The sequence below is a fragment of the Cyprinus carpio genome, chromosome A19, assembly GCF_018340385.1.
Source record: "Cyprinus carpio isolate SPL01 chromosome A19, ASM1834038v1, whole genome shotgun sequence".
NCBI classification, from domain to species: Eukaryota; Metazoa; Chordata; class Actinopteri; order Cypriniformes; family Cyprinidae; genus Cyprinus; species Cyprinus carpio.
The window spans coordinates 10,646,103-10,664,373 of NC_056590.1; the positions used below are offsets into that span (position 1 = coordinate 10,646,103).

At 32.6% G+C, this 18,271-nt stretch overlaps 1 protein-coding gene across 1 annotated transcript; it reads left to right on the forward strand.

The window, feature by feature from the left end:
- The first annotated feature begins 959 nt into the window (after positions 1-959).
- Positions 960-15,680, forward strand: LOC109052781 (tuftelin-like). Its single transcript, XM_042776347.1, has 11 exons — positions 960-1,105; positions 8,490-8,558; positions 9,459-9,575; positions 9,664-9,732; positions 10,257-10,346; positions 12,128-12,238; positions 12,342-12,562; positions 12,962-13,067; positions 14,175-14,258; positions 14,344-14,435; positions 14,624-15,680. Exons 3-11 carry the CDS (start codon positions 9,543-9,545, stop codon positions 14,694-14,696), a joined length of 879 nt encoding a protein of 292 aa, XP_042632281.1. The 5' UTR covers positions 960-1,105; positions 8,490-8,558; positions 9,459-9,542; the 3' UTR covers positions 14,697-15,680.
- Positions 15,681-18,271: the final 2,591 nt, after the last annotated feature.

Here is an 18,271-nt window from a genome sequence, read left to right on the forward strand (position 1 = left end):
TCACAATACACACTAGCTGTCTTAAGGCAGAAATTCTTCACTCAGATCTTTGCTGTTATGTAACTGACACTGTTCTTTTAAAACCACTGCAGCATGCAAATGTTCTGCCATGATACGGATTTTAGGATAAAGCAGTCAAGTTGTGTTATTGTTGTGATGCTGTAATGGCAGTTTGCTCAAATGCCAAAAAACCCCACAAAGACACAATGAATCAAGTGAACATTAGTTGCATGCAAAGTTGTGTTTCTGCTCTGTTTGAACATAACATTCTTTCCATAACATACTGAGCTACACAGCATTCACGCAGAATGTTGTTTTTTTAGCATTCCAGATATGAGCTTTCCAAATCTCTGAATCAACTGAACCATTTGCTACATAAAATGATTCACAGTTTCAATGTGTCTCCTTTTTGTATTATACACGCACAAAGATTTTAATTTATTGAATTCATTAAAAATGAACCAATATACAGCGGCAAACCTTCAGAATTTTGAAATGGATTGAAACTTAAGCGCCCATCAATATGAGATGATGAACGAAGCTAGTAAAAAGTTAAACAGGCCTATATCTAAAACTATTTCAATATGGAAAACATTAATAAGGTATTTGTATTATGTACAGAGTTTCTGCCTGTAGGTTGTTAAAATGCTTTCGATCACTTGTGAGGATTCACTTCCAGCCCTTACATGTAAAATAAATGAGCCTTTTTATTATTCTACTCATATGACTGCTGTCATCATGTTAATGCAGGCCTATGTGAAAGTTAGGCCTACAGTTCACATATTTATATTTACGATACTGAGGAAAAGGACTGAATCAATTTGTTAGTTTATTTGAATTACTGTTTTTAAATGTCCCGATACTTAGCCAATTTATTTAGAGAAAAAACGATTCATAATGATGCAATTGCAGTTTCCATGGTGCACAGGATTAATGAGTCCTGTAGGGAGAGCTGTGGAGTGAAGGCTGAGGGAGGATCAGGGCTGGACCGCTGGAGACTCACCCCTGCCTTCTATGGCAAAACCCAGCCTTCTCATGAAATGAGTCACCAGAACAACACATGCAGTGAGTACAGAGCACAAAGTCTGCATGTGTCTACAGCAAGGTAAGCTGGAAAGCCTTTTGTTCATAGCCTATTCATGTCTATTGTTGATCGGTATTATGATAAACTACATATATGGAGATTTTAAAGAATTTAATTAAATATTAAGATTTTTTACTTTCTTATTCAGTTGGGAAATTCCCATATTTGTTACTGAGAGTGGAAGAGGGTTGTGACAGTTTTTTTGCATTTGGCTTTTTTTTTATAAAGTATTTTCTTGAGTTAACAGTATCAAAGTATTTCTGGAAAAGTTTTAGCATTCACCATTACGCTTTAAGAATGTCACAAAAATGTGTGTGGCTCCTGTGCGTTCCGTCCTAATCAATAAGTGTTAGCTGTACTAGGACAGGAAAACCATATGTTCCCCAATATTCTTAACATGTGTTCACATTTGGGTTTAGCCCAGATAGCACACATACGTCTGCAAGGATTCTGTTAAAGATCGCTTCATCTGGAAAGCATCTGCTGTGGACAAACCTCTGATAGACGTCTTTCAGACCTCAGTTTTACATGCATTCTAAGTCATTAACATCTTAGAGACATCTTCTAAACATCTATTGACATCTGATCTGAAATGTCTCATAGAGGTATTGCAGATGAGCAAATGCTCTAAAAAATATGTCTTGCAGATGAAGATATCAAATAGACATCTCCGTGATGCGCGTGTGCTATCAAGGAAACATACACTAACCTGATAGCACACGTACATGACATACGTTTGCATTTACAGCTGCAAGACAGTGTTTGCTCATCTGCAATACATTTATAAAATGTTTCCTATCAGATGTCAAATAGATGTTTAGAAGATGTCTTTAAGATGTTTATGATTTAGAATGTATGTAAAACTGACGTCTGAAAGACATTGATCAGATGTTTGTACACAGCGATCTTTAACAGACATTTTGCAGACAAACGTGTTCTATCTGGGTTCTGGCTATATTCTGATTATGTTTGTGTGATTTTAAGTGGACCAACTACTAAGCAATGAAACTTTATGACTGATCATGTGACATGGTTTGGTGATAATAGTTTATATGATTATATATCATATCAGATGCCAGTTTGCGCATCTCCTCTGTGTGTAAAATGTAATGCTTGCTGACTCATTAGTTTATCTCTCTTTATGCCCATTAGCTGGCGTTGGTGTAGATTTCATATCTCACTTAGGGCCCTATGAAATCAGTTTTATTTTTTCCTAAATTCTGTTTAATTTTCTTCCAAATTCCGTTTTTTCCGTGGATTCATGACTCCTTTTTAATAGTTAAATTAAATTGTGTTAATCAGAAAGCATGTCTAATTAATTAAAATCAAGCAACTTATACATTTTCAAATCAAATTCTTAAAAGTTTAACAAAAATTACGTTTAGGGCCCTATGAAATGTTTTATTTTTCTTACCATATTTTTTATTGTTTCCAAATACTGTTTTATCATGTCTAATTATTTGAATGCATAAAACAACTTAATTTTTTTTTTTCTTAAAGTAGCCTTATGAATTGTTTTTCCCTCAGAAATTCTGTTTTTCTGGTTATCAACTGAATGTCACATGTATGATCTGTTTTAGTTTAGTTTTCTGTTTCCATTCTCCTGCCTTCTTTGTTTCCATGGTTTTTGATTTTATTAGCTCCACACCTGTTTCAGTTCTCCCAATTAAGTTTCTATTACTTAACTTATGTTCCTTTGTCTGCTATCGTTTGGATTTGTGTTTGGTTGTGCCTATTCTCTCCTGTGGATTATTAAAATAACTTTTTGATTATACTCCTTCGTTGTGCGCTTTGTTTTGGCATAAGGCATAAAACATTTAATTTATTCTTTAATTATTGAAAATTAAGCAAACTTTATTTTTTGGCAAACAAATGGGATTTACAATTAAAATTAAAACATGAAGAAGAAATATTGTGTGATTATTCCTTAAAAAAATAATGTTTGTTTCATTTTACATTCTACTGGAAAATAGACTTCAAATCAATCCAGACTTTAATTTTAATCGGGTTGCTGTGAAAACCTTTACAGTTCTGTGTATGTGATATGAGCTAGTTTTACTCAAATCAAATGCTCATGAAGTGACTCTCAGAGCAGCTCTGGAGATGTTATTCATGTGTTTACGTCCTCATTTAGAGAGACAGCAGACTTTGAAACCACCGTGAGCGTCACATGCACTTCAGTATGTGTGTAATAAACGAAACGCGCATCTGCAACAGACATACAGAACATGCAGGATTCATATTTAAATTGACTTTTGAGGCTTAATATTTACAGATACCAGTCTATATTGCGATTTGATTAAATTTTTATGTATTATTTTTTATTTATTGATTTTTAATTTTACAAATTCCGTGACATTCCGCTTTAAACTGTGAATTCTGTTTTTATGAATGGATTATATGATTCTGTCAGCGTTTTCCACATCGCAGAAATCATAGGGCCCTACTCACTCCACTGAAAACTGTGGAAATGTAAAATTTCAAACACATTGAGATTTACTGTTATACAGCAATTTATGATTATGATATGATCAAATATTTGCTTAAAGGTTTAAGACCACGTAGCCTGTAAGCAAAATATATTAAAAAAATGTAAATATCACAAACAGATTTGTTGCCCAGAGTGCCAATATTTATGCATCATATCCAAACAATAACAGTCTAAGATGGCTGATTTGAACTTTAAACTTGACCCATTCTGACCAGTATTATCTTATGTACTTTGCTGACTCATTGAGTTTTATTAGCTCATGTCTTGGCTCAAACAATACACAGTGACTCTTGGGGGCAAGATGAGGTAATTTCCTTCAATAAAAAGGATAAATGAGGTAGCTGGTAACCTCACCTATGGATTTGAGCACATTTTTATGCCTTTGATGCATGTCAGTTAGCCTTTCAGAATAAGAAATGTGTGTGTGAAATCTAGCAGTTGCCTTTATGTCAATACAAATTCACATGCAAGAAGAATCTGTCTCTTTATATTAATATATCACATATGTGGAAGTTTTGCAGGTTTATGTTAAGGGCACGAGGCCAAGACATTTGCCAATCGTACAACGAACACATTGGCTCTTGGGTGCTATTCAAGTGAAGTGGGTGGTGTTTGACAGAATGGTTCAGAATGCTTAAAGACATAGTTGACCAAAAACCGAAAATATTGTCATAGTATTATAGTATAAAAAAGGCTTCTATAGTATAACATTGACAATTTTCATTTGCATTTCTGTGGCATCTTTTCTCCATACTGATATGCTAAACCTTTGATGCTTTGGAAATATGTAAATCATAAAAAGGAATTTACCTTAGTTGTTTGCATAGCCGCATGCATTGGCAGAAACCTCCAAGGAAAATTTACACTATCATTTGTATTTCCACTTAAACGATAAGCTTTTGTTATTTTTGGATTCATGCCATTTCATACGACTTTCTAATTACCAGCAATAAAGTTGTGCAACATCACATTGAGGAACCCACAGTAATACATCAGCATTCCGACTGAACAAAGGCTGAACAAGTTTTGCATAAGAGATCGTACATTGCATGAGAAGAGGTTGAACATCAGCATGCGATGACGCAGAAGTGCGGATTTCATTGGGTTGACTGTATTTCCACTTAATTAGAGAAGATTGCTGCTGGGTTTCCACTGAGATCAGCAGATATTACTGATTTTTACAGTATGTCTGTGCATCAAGCACCTTCTGAAAACTTCATACCTGAATACAGGCTGTCACATGTTTACCAAGTGAAATCTGGAAGTTTAACTTTGGACGTTTCCACTTCTGTTCACTTATTCATGTTTATCTTCATATAGTGCACTCTCAGAAAAAAAGGTACAATATACCTTTTTATAACTCAAAATACTTAACTTTTTTGTTTATTTCATGCTTGTACGAAAATGAACAACAAGTGCATGTATGCTTCTAGCAAATTCGGCAGGATCAGAAATTGAAGCAACACATAAGACAGAATCAGTGGCACACTTAGAACAGATTATTTATTTAAAAAAATAATAATTAAGTGGCCTCGCATTCGATCTCTTCAAGTCTTTGCAATGGTCATAACAGTTTCAGACAAACACACATTATACTTATACTTATAGTTGAATATTTTGTAATGCGTACTCGACCTTCTTTTCACTTAAGTTGTTTATAGTTCTTTATCACTTTAAGTGCCTAGGCATTTACAGTAAACAAGCTCCATTATAGCCCATCCTGGTCAGAACTTGTCTGTGTTTTTGGCGAATCAGGTTTTCCAAAGCAAACTGCAGGGCTTTCTCCCACATTTCTCATCTCCATGTCCTGGCTTATGTAATGGGACACCTCTTGACTGATTTAATGCCATGGAGGCTACTGTAAAGCCTGTGGAATGAAGGTTGGACTCAATACAAAGAGTTTGTTTGAAAGTTCATGCTGTTCTCTTCACCATTTAGAACAGTGATTATGTGATTTAGTGGAGCTGTCAGTGAATGTAGAGATACAGGTCAATTCGGCATTGCAACAATTCCTGTTCAAATGCCTGAAACTACTTTACATGCAATACATGGAAATAGGAGTTTGGTATGTCTTCAGGTGATGACCATTCCTTCCTTATAAAAGCCTGACATCAAAGGCAGAATTGAATGTGTTTGTTTGTAAGTGCATGCTCATGTTTTGACTTGAGGGTAATTGTGTATCCAAGGACTGGGCCAGCGATCAAATGGTGCCAAGAATAAACCATTAGGCTACAAATTAACCAGATTCAGAATAAATGATGACGGCAAATGCAAAGTGATGCATGACAGATGCACAAGTTAATTAGAGGGTGTGTGCACTCAAAAAAGAACATTAAGTTTTATTTGCAAGGTGCACAGGGTTTCATAAAAAGTATTTATGTGCTGTGTGTGTGTCAGTTTGCAGATTCCCCCCGAGGCTGTTGTTCTTTCTCTGATCTTGCACACGTCCCCTTCACTCTGCCTGCGAGGATAAAACATGACAGGGTTGATGATTTTTCAGTTTCAACTTCTAAAGCTTTTACAATCATGCAAATTATGTGCTGCTTTTCATGTGGGTATACAGAAATACAGAAGCGAAAAGCAGATGAATACAGGCTGATTTATATAGGAATGAAAGTCCTGGCAGGGTCAAGGTCAAAATGAGTTATTATTCATTATAAAAGAAAAAAATGGCAAACTGCAAGACTTATACAGTATAGACATAAGTGGTCAGTAAGTTATAGTAAGGTATATTCAATTTCATGGGATACTGTTTTGCAGCAGGCAACGCTTTTATTTTATAACTAATTGATTGCCCTTAGAAATCAAAGTAAAAAAGAAAAACTTATTTTTAATAAATGTAAAATATAAAACAATAAAAATAATGGTATTTAAATATTTAATTTAATATTATCAATTTTATATGTAATTTAATAAACTTTAAATATAATTTTGAAGACCCCCTCCCCAAAACAAATGCCAGCCCGAGTCTTTAACAAAGGAACACAAACAAAGGGTTTGTTTTTTATACATCAAATATAATTTTTGTTGCTTATTTTATGTATACTGAGCAGCAACATATCCAGCAAGTTGGCACATAAAAAATGTACATCAGAAATAAACATATTCTCTGTTAAAAAGTTTCAGGTTGGTAAAATTTGTTATTGAAAGAGATATTTTTTTTTTGCTCACCAAGGCTGCATTTATTTGATCACAAAATGTAGCAAAAACAATAATATTATTACCATTTAATGTAACTGCTTTCTATTTTAATTTATTTTCAAATGGAATTTATTCCTGTGATGCAAAGCTGAATTTTCAACATCATTACTCCAGTCTTCAGTGTCACATGATTTTTCACAAATCATTCTAATATGCTGATTTGCTACTCAAGAAACATTTCTTATTATTATCAATGTGCCACTTAATATTTTTTGTGGAAATTGTGATTCATTTTTTGCAGGATTCTTTAATTAATCACACATTTCGATTCAAAAGAACAGCATTTATTTTAAATAGAAAACATTTGTAACTTTATAAATGACTTTACTGTCACCTTTAATGAATTTTAATGAATAATATACATTTAATATAATTTATTATTCACATCCACAACAGCATCACAGCAGTCAAATTAAAAGCCAGTCATTGTATCAGTTATGGCTTTTATTAACCTGCTCAGCAGATAATTTATTTGACCTGTAGTGTGTTATTACATTAGTGCTGTGTGTTAAGCATTTCTGGTATTTCACACACAGCAGTGACCCAGACGGCAGTGACACACTAGCATAAACATTGCACTTGGACGCTAATCCCCAAAAGGTGTTCTTATCTCTTGGATCATAAAACTCACAGAGGCATACTTAACCCAGTAAAGCCACACATGGCCACCTACACCTCCTTTCATAACTGACTACCATACAAGGCTTGCCATCTGTTTACACAGACGCTCTCCAGCATGCCTCCACCCTTCACTGGTATCTGGTATAGCTGGAAGTGGAGTGAATCAACAGTCTGCGCGAGTGATCTCACATTTATTCAGTATCTCTTTCTGTTGTCTGTGGTCACATCCCAGACGATCAAACCCCTTTTTCTCTGGTTCTCCTGCATGGACATGTTGACTCAGTTAGATGTAATCACTTCCTCTCAACTGTACAGATGTAACTTGATTGTCTGCAGAAACAAGTTTATTTGTAGTAAACCACAGATTAAATACATTAATAGACCTTTGTTTGGAATTGTAAATGCTTTGTCATGACTCATGAATCATTTTTGATATTTTGAAAGGGAGACAGTATGATATGTATTGAGCTTTTCAAAAATAATGACTGTTTCCATACAGGTTTCCCAAGCACTCCCTCTGTTTACCATCGGTTGGAGAAACAGATAGTCTTGTCTCCAAACTAATGTCATTGGTTGAGACATTGTTGATGTTGAGGGGTGGTTGTGAAGATCAGACAAAAACATGTCAATGATTTTATTAGCGTCATAGTGTTTACACTTTTTCTGGGAAATCAACCTACTAATACTGTACTCATACTTGTCTCTGCGTATTAAGCTAGGATATCAGAAAGCTATTTAGCACGGAAAAGATTACATCACCTTTAAATCTCCGGATTAAATACTCAATTACATAATATGATGTTTTTCCTGCATTCTTTTTTGAGCTTTCACTTCTTCATCTTTCTTTTGCACAGTGTCTCATTGCCTTAAAGTAGGATTTTCGGCTGCCATAGAAATAAAGGTGTACATATGTTCCCATTAAGCTCATTACATAGGACTGTTTGCTGTGGAGATTACATCATTATAATTGGGCTTTTATAATCTTTTGGAAACTTGTCTCCCTCCTTATTTCATTTTCTCTAATTATCCTTTCTTCACACCCTGTGCTCTTGGATCTCATTTTTTCCCTCTTTTTTTCGTTCCACTTCGTAGCACAAACAGAAAGATCACAGGAGTCACTGCACATCTACAGAATCTGATCATCGAGACTTCATAGAACAGGTATTTTTTCATACACAGACAAATATATGTAAACAGCCATGGATGTATAATTGAGTGTTTATTCATCTTTAAGGGCGTTGTATATCCAGATTAATTATTGAAGAGTTTTTTCATTTGGGTTAAGTCACATTAAACCTTCCACATCCAGTTTTTTGCTGCTGTTCAGTTGCCTTTAATTTATAGATTTTTTTTTTCTGACTGTGGAACTATGAAAATCTGTCATTAAATTATTATTCGTAAAAATCTACTATATCTAATCTTAAACCATTACAATATTTAATATTTAATCTTACAACATTTACAAAAAGTTGGGGACCAGTAAGATGCTTTTTAAAGCAATTCATATTTTTATTCAAAAAGCATGCAAAAAGATTTTTTATTTAAAAAAAAAATGATGTTTTTTTTTATTTTGAATTTAAAAGATTTTTGAATTTTGAAAAAAAAAAAAAAATAATAATAATCCACCAAAATATTAAGCAGCACAACTGTTTTCAACATTGAAAATAATGTTTGAAAATAAGTATTGAAAATATTGAAAATAAGCAATTGAAAATAAGTAATGATTCTTGAATCAAATTAGAAATTTATGAATGACCATGTGACACTTAAAGCTATAAATATAAATTTGCCATCACATGAATAAATAATTTTTTTATGTATATTCAAATAGAAGGTAGTTATTTTAAATTGTAGTAATATTTCACAATATTAGATTGTATTTTAATCAAGTAAATATAGGCTTGGTGAGCTGAAGAAAATTCTTTAAAAAAAAATCATACCTAAAAACAGTTATTGTGAATCATTTCCAATAAAGCTGTATTTTTTTCCAAATTATGCACGTCTTTACACAGAGCGACAGTTTACAAAAGAATGTTATGATGCTTTTATTTGTTTTACCAGCTATTGTAAGTGAAGTACACAATACAGAGCAGAGGATCAACTGTTGTAGACGACAGCAAAGAGAGAAAGCAGAATCGTGTCAAGATGTTGACGGATGAGGTTACACAGGTGCAGGAGGTCAGTTCTGCCACCGCCCACTCATTAACCATGAAAAATGTGTGCAATTTGTATGAGTTTATAATCTCTGTGTTGTGTTTGTGTTCAGGTGAGATACTGTCTGAAAACTCTGAGAGAGCAAATGGCAGCCAGACAAAACAATAACAACAATAATAAGGTACTATATTGACATTTTACCTGTTCAGATGAATTTCTCAAAATCAATATACTATAATATACATAGCGATTAATTGCATCCAAAATAAAAGTTTTTGTTTACATAATATATGTGTGTGTACTGTGTATATTTATTATGTATAAATAAATACACAAACATGCATGTATATATTTAAGAAAAATATATTATGTTTATATATGAAATATATTTATATATAATATAAATTATATGAATATAAATATATACATGTAAATATTTTTAAAATATATACTCTATGTGTGTGTGTTTATATATACATAATAAATATACACAGTACACACACATATATTATGTAAACAAAAACTTTTATTTTGGATGTGATTAATCATTGCCCAGCACTAATTATGCACTTAATTATTTTAAGTAGGTATCAGTTATTTCCTCAGTTGCTTGTATTTTTCCCATCAGTTTGGAATGCTTTGCATATTTCTTCAAATTATTACTCTAAGATGCCTCATTTGTAAATAATGTATCGTTTGCCCTAGATTCCATCCAATGGCTTTAAAGTTGATGTGCTTGTCAGCAAAGCCAATGGCTCCAATGGATTTGTGAACGGCTCTTACTCCAAATGTCCGGTAAACTATTTGTCATATTAAGATTATTCATTCACGCCATCATAAACATAGATACCTACCTAGCAAGAATATATAGGCTACTCACAAACACAAACAAACAGAGACACTCCCATAGAAAGAGAGCGAAAGCATTCAGTCCACTCGCTGTTTCACCTTTCATTTGTTTCAGACAGAATTGAATGCCCCTTTCCTCCATTAAGGGTATTAATCATTCAATCTCAAAAACCTTTCGAACTAAAATGAATAACTTCTCTGTTTGAAAATGGCCTGAAAATGGGAAGTCCTGTTCTCCTGTACAGACTCCTAAATAATCATGAAAATGGACACAAAGAGACACAAAGTAGCAGATACAGTTCAGACTCTTTAATGAAAATATGATGACGTTCATAGATAAATAATCTGGCCAAAAAACATTACCACAGTTTTGTTCATTCTTGTTTTCGTGGTAATGTGCTGAGATTTGGGGGCGTATGCACATTAACCTTTTCTTCTGCCTGTGAAAAGTCACACCCATTACGTGATGCACTTCGGAGCAGCAATTGCCAAAATAGTGGCAGCTCAGTAAACAACCTGTCATTATGCCTTCAACTACACACCTACAACACCTCCCATGCACACACAGTTTATTTTTACTTATGTAATAATAATAATAACAATTTCTATTAAAGACATTAAATATTAAAGAGATTTCAACTTTTTATTTTTTATAGTTTTTTTTATACCTCCCACGTTTAAACCATAGACTGTATAAAAACATTGATGTAGTGTCCGTGACGTCACCCGTAGGTTTCTGAAGAGCGATTTTGAAGCTCAAAGTGGGCGGAGCGGGCCATCGCCATCTTGGCAGCACATTCACCGCGCATTATAATCGAAAATGGGCAAAGAGGCGGAAGCTTGTTGTTGAAACCACGCCCACCTAGCTCGACGGCAGCGTCAGCAGCGGCAATCCACCTGTCACTCAAGTGACCACGTCCTTAATTATGCAGAACATTAAGGCTTAATATAATTTAAACGGATGAGTTATAAAAGAATTCACCCCCCTCACAGTTTTCATGAAGGGCAAAATTAGCTATATAGACCAAAACCACTTTTTGAACCAGGCTGTAAACATTTTTTTTTCTGCTGTAAAATTGGGCATTTTAACATGAGGAGTCTATGGGACTGACTCCCTTTTGGAGCCAGCCTCTAGCGGCCAGTCAACGAATTGCAGTTTTAGTCACGTCCTTGTTGGTTTCACGAGAGTGATGGAGGTTGCCGCTTGGTTTAAAACTTTTTATACAGTCTATGGTTTAAACCACTTTTTTTTCTTTTTCTTTTTTTTTTTTTTTTTTTTTTTTTTTTTGTTGCTGAAGATCTATCATGAAAAATGTGTATAAATCTATTACATTCTTTAAATAATTGATAATTAATAATTGTTCTTTTTACAAATTTACCAAGTATATAAAATATAAATATAAGTAATAATAAATAAATAATAATTATTAATAATGATAATAATAATTAATAATATAATATAAATATAAGTATATAAAGAATATACTAAAAGAATGTATGAAATATACTGAATAAATATAACTACACATCTACAGAGCATATATTTACTTATTTAAATAACAATAATAATAACTTTTTTCTGCAAATTAAATTATGATGGAGTCTCCAAAAATGCATATTACCATGCTTTTTACTGTAATAGTCTGGCACGTTTTTAAGGTTAATGATGAAAAAGAAATATATTAAAAATAGGAGCAAATTGAACATGTTTTCTTATGTTTGCACAGGGTCAGGAGGATGATGGAAACTCTTTAGCCTTGAGAGAAGTCACTAAACATCTTTACACTCGTCTGCAAGAGATGGAGAGGAGACACCAGGAGGAGAAAGAGAGACTACAGGTTTGTAACAAAACAAAAAACACCAGGAAAATTAATATAACTGTGATATAATGTGTCTTGCCTTTTCTAAACTGAGCAATTTATTTTTTGAAACGTTCATCAGGCGGAAAACACTGAATATCAGCGACGGTTTTTAGAGGAGCATACCTCCCGCATACAGAAGGCAGAAACCAAGGCAGAGGAACAGGGCAAAAAGGTGGAAGAGATGCAAAAACTTATGCGTGGTTTGGAGCTGGAAAATGGCACGCTACGAGAAAAATTGGCTGCTAGCGAGGCTGAACTCGAGAAACTGCGAGGACTGAAGAAAACGGATAGTGAGGACAGGTGAGACCTTTTTTTTTTTGCTGACCCAAATTGCTGCTGTTCATTTATTGCATTGTTCTCATATGTTTAACTGTTTTCCACCTGCAATTTAGCAATTAAATATTTTCCACCTGCAATTTAGTAAGCTATACATAATGCATTGCTTTCATATGTTTAATGTTTCCTTGGCTACCTTAAATATTTTCCACCTGCAGTTTAGTAAGCAATAAGCTGGCCTAATTACAACTCTTTCAACATCTTTTTACATCTTTCAATGTCACGCCTCTCACATAGAATTCGACTTTGACGCATTCTCATACATTAAAAGTAGACTCACCCTCTACATATTAATTGTTTCTGTGTTGCATGCAAGTGTCATGAGTGTGTACACGTGTAACATACAGGTTTTCTGTAATGCAGGTCTGAACAACTGAAAAAGGAGCTGGCAACTCTGAAGGATAAGAACCACAACTTAGATGACATGCTCAAAAGTCAACAAAGGAAAGTCAGGAACATGATCGAACAGGTAATAATTACTGTGCAAAGGATATTTGGAGAAACACCCAATCACAGAGACAAATCATTAATTGACATTTGCAAACCATTTTATATATGTAATGTAATTGTTTTATTTATATTCAACAATAAAAAAATTTAGGGCGTGATCATGAAAAATGTAGTGGGAGGAGAGAGGCTATGTATAGCAATCATAATTTAAACAGTACTTTTTAAAATTTATTAATATAATTAAATAATATGTTAATATAATTTAAAAGGAAAATTAAATCAAATAAAAAAATTTAATTGATTGAAAATTAATTTCATAAAATAAAATAATTATTTTGTTTTATTTTAAAAAACATATTAATTTATTAAATGTAGGTATATACATATTTTTAAATATTTAAATGACACACACACACACACATACATATATATATATATATATATATATATATATATATATATATATATATAAATCACGATGTAAAGCAGCTCATAGATTATTGCCACCATATTGCATTTTTTTTTAAATTTAACAACATCATTTATTAAATTTAATTGTATATATTTTTAAATATTTCCATTATATATATATATATATATATATATATATATATATATATATATATATATATATCAATACATACATAGATAGATAGATAGATAGATAGATAGATAGATAGATAGATAGATAGATAGATATGGATAAAATAATCGTGCTGACTTAAGGAAATATGCTCATAAAGAATGAAAAAGAAGGAGAGAGTAAAGGTAAAATCAAAAAGAAGCATCATGAAGATTTTGGATATTCTCGAAAATAAACAGCATTATAGAGTGTTTGCTCAGAGATGAGAAGTGAAACTCAACCTCAGTCATAAATAAAAGATTCGGTCATTTCCCTGCTTCTCAACCTCGGTGCACTTAAGATCTCGTGTTACACATAATGGCTTCATCCATGAACACTGAAATCACAAATGCAAACAATGCATTATGCTTCGGTAATCCAGCTCTATTTATTTTTTCTATAGATTGTTCAAGTTTTATTTCAACTTTATTTGAAACCTTAAAATCAATTTGAGTTTGATAAGTGCTTGCATTAATTCATTCATGTGTCCAAATATGTTAACAGGTGCAAAATTCACGAACCATAATGGAACAAAGAGACCGGGTAATCGGCGACCTCAAAGAGAGAGTGGCTTTCCTCGAAGCTGAGGTCAGCGCCTGAGTTCTTTCAAAGAGCCACTTTATTTTTTCTGCTTCTCACTGTGTGACTGTAACATATCAAATGTGTCCTACAGAATAGAGAGATCCATGACCGGATGGAGTTTTATTTGGACAACCAAGTGTCTAAACCATATAACTCAGACATGGGGTCCAAGGTTATCTACAGGTATTTCTTTCTTATAACAAATACTTACAATGTATCTCCTCATTTATACAACATCATAAAACCTTGTTGTTTTTGACCATATCTATCAAGCTCCAAAAGCACAGAGTGTGAGAAATATTGCAAAAGCATGAAAACATTCTGGACAAGGCATTTGGGTATTCAAAAATGTATATCATTTTGTATTATAGCAAACCTCTGACGCCAACAAGTCCTGGAAACAAGTCTATGCCATTCATTAAAGTGGTTGAGATCAAGTCCTGAACAACAGATGAAGACAGCTAATGAAGAGAGAGAGAGAGACAGGTTGAGTGAGAGACACATTGTAAAAGAAGTAACAAATATTCCTTCTTTCTCAACATTTATGCAACATCTTCGAGTAGCACTTGAGGTATCTTTATATATATATATATATATATATATATATATATATATATATATATATATATATATATATATATATATATATATATATATATATATATATATAGTGCTTTGTATATGGAAATATAATTGATTTGCAGATCATATACTGCATTTTTATACCTTAAGCAACTTTATTAATAGTTGTAAGTTGTAATAGATGTAAGTGGTGATATTCATATTTCCTACAGATCTGTCAATATATCTGTTTCATGTATAGAATCTAATAATGCAGTCATTTTTATCATCGTCTACATCATTACGCTTACATTACGCTTGCGTTACCAAGGCAACAACTGACGCATTTGTATTACATTCCAAAGAGCTCCGTTATCAGCACTACATTGGAAAATGAAACCATATCTATGCTCACTGCATGGAAAGGAACGGTTAAGCAAAGAGAACCGTTCAGCCAGATAGTGGAAAAGCTACTGTTTTTTATCAGATTTTAGTAGGCTAATCTGATAAAGCCAATTAATGTATTCTGTATATCTTAAAATCCATAACAAATGATATTTCTGTGCTTCTTATGTATCTGTGTATGTACAAATACTCTAATATACAGTTCTGAATTTACTGTACCTTGCAAAGCTGTCTTTTCCCTTTGGGAACTGTAATTGTATTGTGTTTTGAATAACTTTTTTTCCTGTTACTGTATTCAGTGCTCAACTCTACCTTTCCACCCATCTCTTATTAAATGTGAAAAATGTGTTACTGTAGATGGAACCGTAGAGCAATGCACATTTCTCTGGTATTGTGTTTTACTTGGTATATGTATTTATCTTTTAAGGCCTAACAATAAAAAGTATTTAAGTTTGCTCACAATATTTGCAAGACAATGTCATTTTTTTCTTGTAACAGTGAAGAGATTCTGGTAAATGGTAAATGTATTTATTTACTTACCAACTGAAGACATTTTAGTGCATTATTATTTTCCTCAGTTTTCTCTACAACATTCAATACATGTCCAAAAATGTATTTTTAAAAAATGCTGGATGTTGGAATATGGATGAAACAATGTCATTGTATGCTGTAGTATTAAGATTTATCTTTGCTAAAATAACCCGTTAATAAGAAGTGAGCGTCTGTGCACATACTTTCGGTTATGTAGTGTACAGTGTTGGGCAGTAACTAATTACTTTAATGAAATTACTTTTTGCAGTAACTAGTAGTGTAACTAATTACTAATAAGATTTTAGTAATAATATTACAGTTACCATCCATAAAACAGCTCCTTAGTTACTTTTGATGCCTCATCCCCTACTGATTTGAAATCCAACAATCCAATAATTTCCAGATTTATTTTCATAATTTACACGACTCACACAGCCAAATTAAGTCACCAGTGCATCAGAAAAGCTTGGAATATGGAAAAGCTTACATTTAGGGGATGGAAATATAGACACTGATTTTGTCATGAGAAAAGCTGATCTGAACACAGATGTGTAAGTTGTGGCATTATTGTACTCCAGCATCCACATCCCTCTGATCCCCATATAAATTATATGACTATAATTTAAAATATCTTATGAACCTATGTGATTTTCTGGTATCCATATAAATTTTATGTCTATAATTAATATATGTTTTTTATTTATTATTTATTTTTAATCTTTTATGGGTAACAGAGAAGTCACAATTGAGTGTTTGTAAAAACTTATGATTGCGATCCAATGTAGATTTTGGTCAAATGATGAGGAAGAAATTTTAGAAGAATTTTATGGGGAAGATACACAATTACAAATTCTGTGAGGTGTGAAGGACAAATAATGTAACTAGTGGTGTAACTAATTACTGTTTCCATGTTGTAATAAGTAATGTAATAATATTACGTTTGAAAGGAGTAACTAGTAACGAGTAATACATTTCATTTTTGGAGTAACGAGTCCAACACTGGTAGTGTATAATATAGCCATCCCATTATTCTCTGTCTGTGTCCAGTGCTCGGAAGAATTCAGCGCAGACCACTAGCGACATCTAGTGCTGTAACTCTGCACTTAAACAAATGCCACTGTCTCAATTCGAACAGATTACTGAAAATATAAGCAGAGCTCGACACAGCTGTTAATGCCACTATAATGCTTAGTCTTGTAATCAGATCTCTGTGGTTTGAATTGTAGGGAGCAAAACATATAAATGTGGTTACGTTTACTTTATGAAAATAATTGAAGATTATCGTGACCTGAAGTGTACCATGACATGAAAGTATTTTTTTAGGCATTTTACTTACTACAAAATAAATAAATAAATAAATAAATAATCAGAGAGCAGAAGGCATGTAGTAAATTGTGTACAACAGTTTTTTTTTCAGTAAAGATTTTATTTGATAATTCAGAGGCATTAGAAATTCATTTAATTCAAATATTTAAATAATAATTAAATTCAAAATATTTTAAGGCTCATTCCATAAATACAGTGCTACACTTTGGGATATTTTAAATCCTATCCAATTCTGTAAAAGCAATGGAGGCACAAATTCTACATTTTTTTGTGAACTATTAGATATATTAGTTAAATAATCCAATATCAATAAAACCTAATGTTATAAGCAGTGTTGGGTAAATTACTTACAAATTGTAGTCCATTAATGATTACAAATTACATAATGGAAAAAAATTGTAGTTAGTAATACTGTTGGATCACACGTATTAGGCAATGTATTCTGACTACTTTTCTGATTACTTTTAAATTACTTTAGACCTAATTCATAAGAAAATATTTTCCATTCTTTGTCATCAACATCATGAAGTGCATTAAACATTATGCCACATTTCCCAAACTGGTTCCTGAAAGAACTGTAAGGGGTTTGTGAGGTGATGAAAAACTAAGAATGAATTCAGTCATAAATACGTTAAAAATTTAACTATAGTGTGGCCTTTCCATTTTGTGTGTAAGTATAGTCACCTAACTAGTGGCTGGTGTGTGAAGTTTCATAAAACTGGAAAACTTTTTGAATGTATGTGGTAGGATTTTTTTAAAGGAAAATTTAAGAGGGAGAGAAACAAGAATTATGGCTAATCAATTCATTATGAATATTTTTTTTCCATTGTCTAATATGCAATATACAAAAAAGTAGAATACAGTAAAATGTAATTAATTTAATCACAATTACTTTATTTTTGGAATCTAATTACATAATCCAGATAACATGTCATCAGTTACTACCCAGCGCTGGTTACAAGTAGGCTAGCTAGTTTTAAACAAAATGTTTGTATGTAAATGGTGACTAGGTCCCAAACTAGTTACCCTACCGACCTACTTCTAAATTTGCAACCATGTTACCTATTCTGTTCTTATTTATTGTTTATTGTAAATAAATCAATCAATCAATTTTAAATTAGTCTCAAGGTCCTATAACTTATTCACGGAATATGTAGGCTATGTCATGTATTTGTGACATCCGTATCAATTATCAG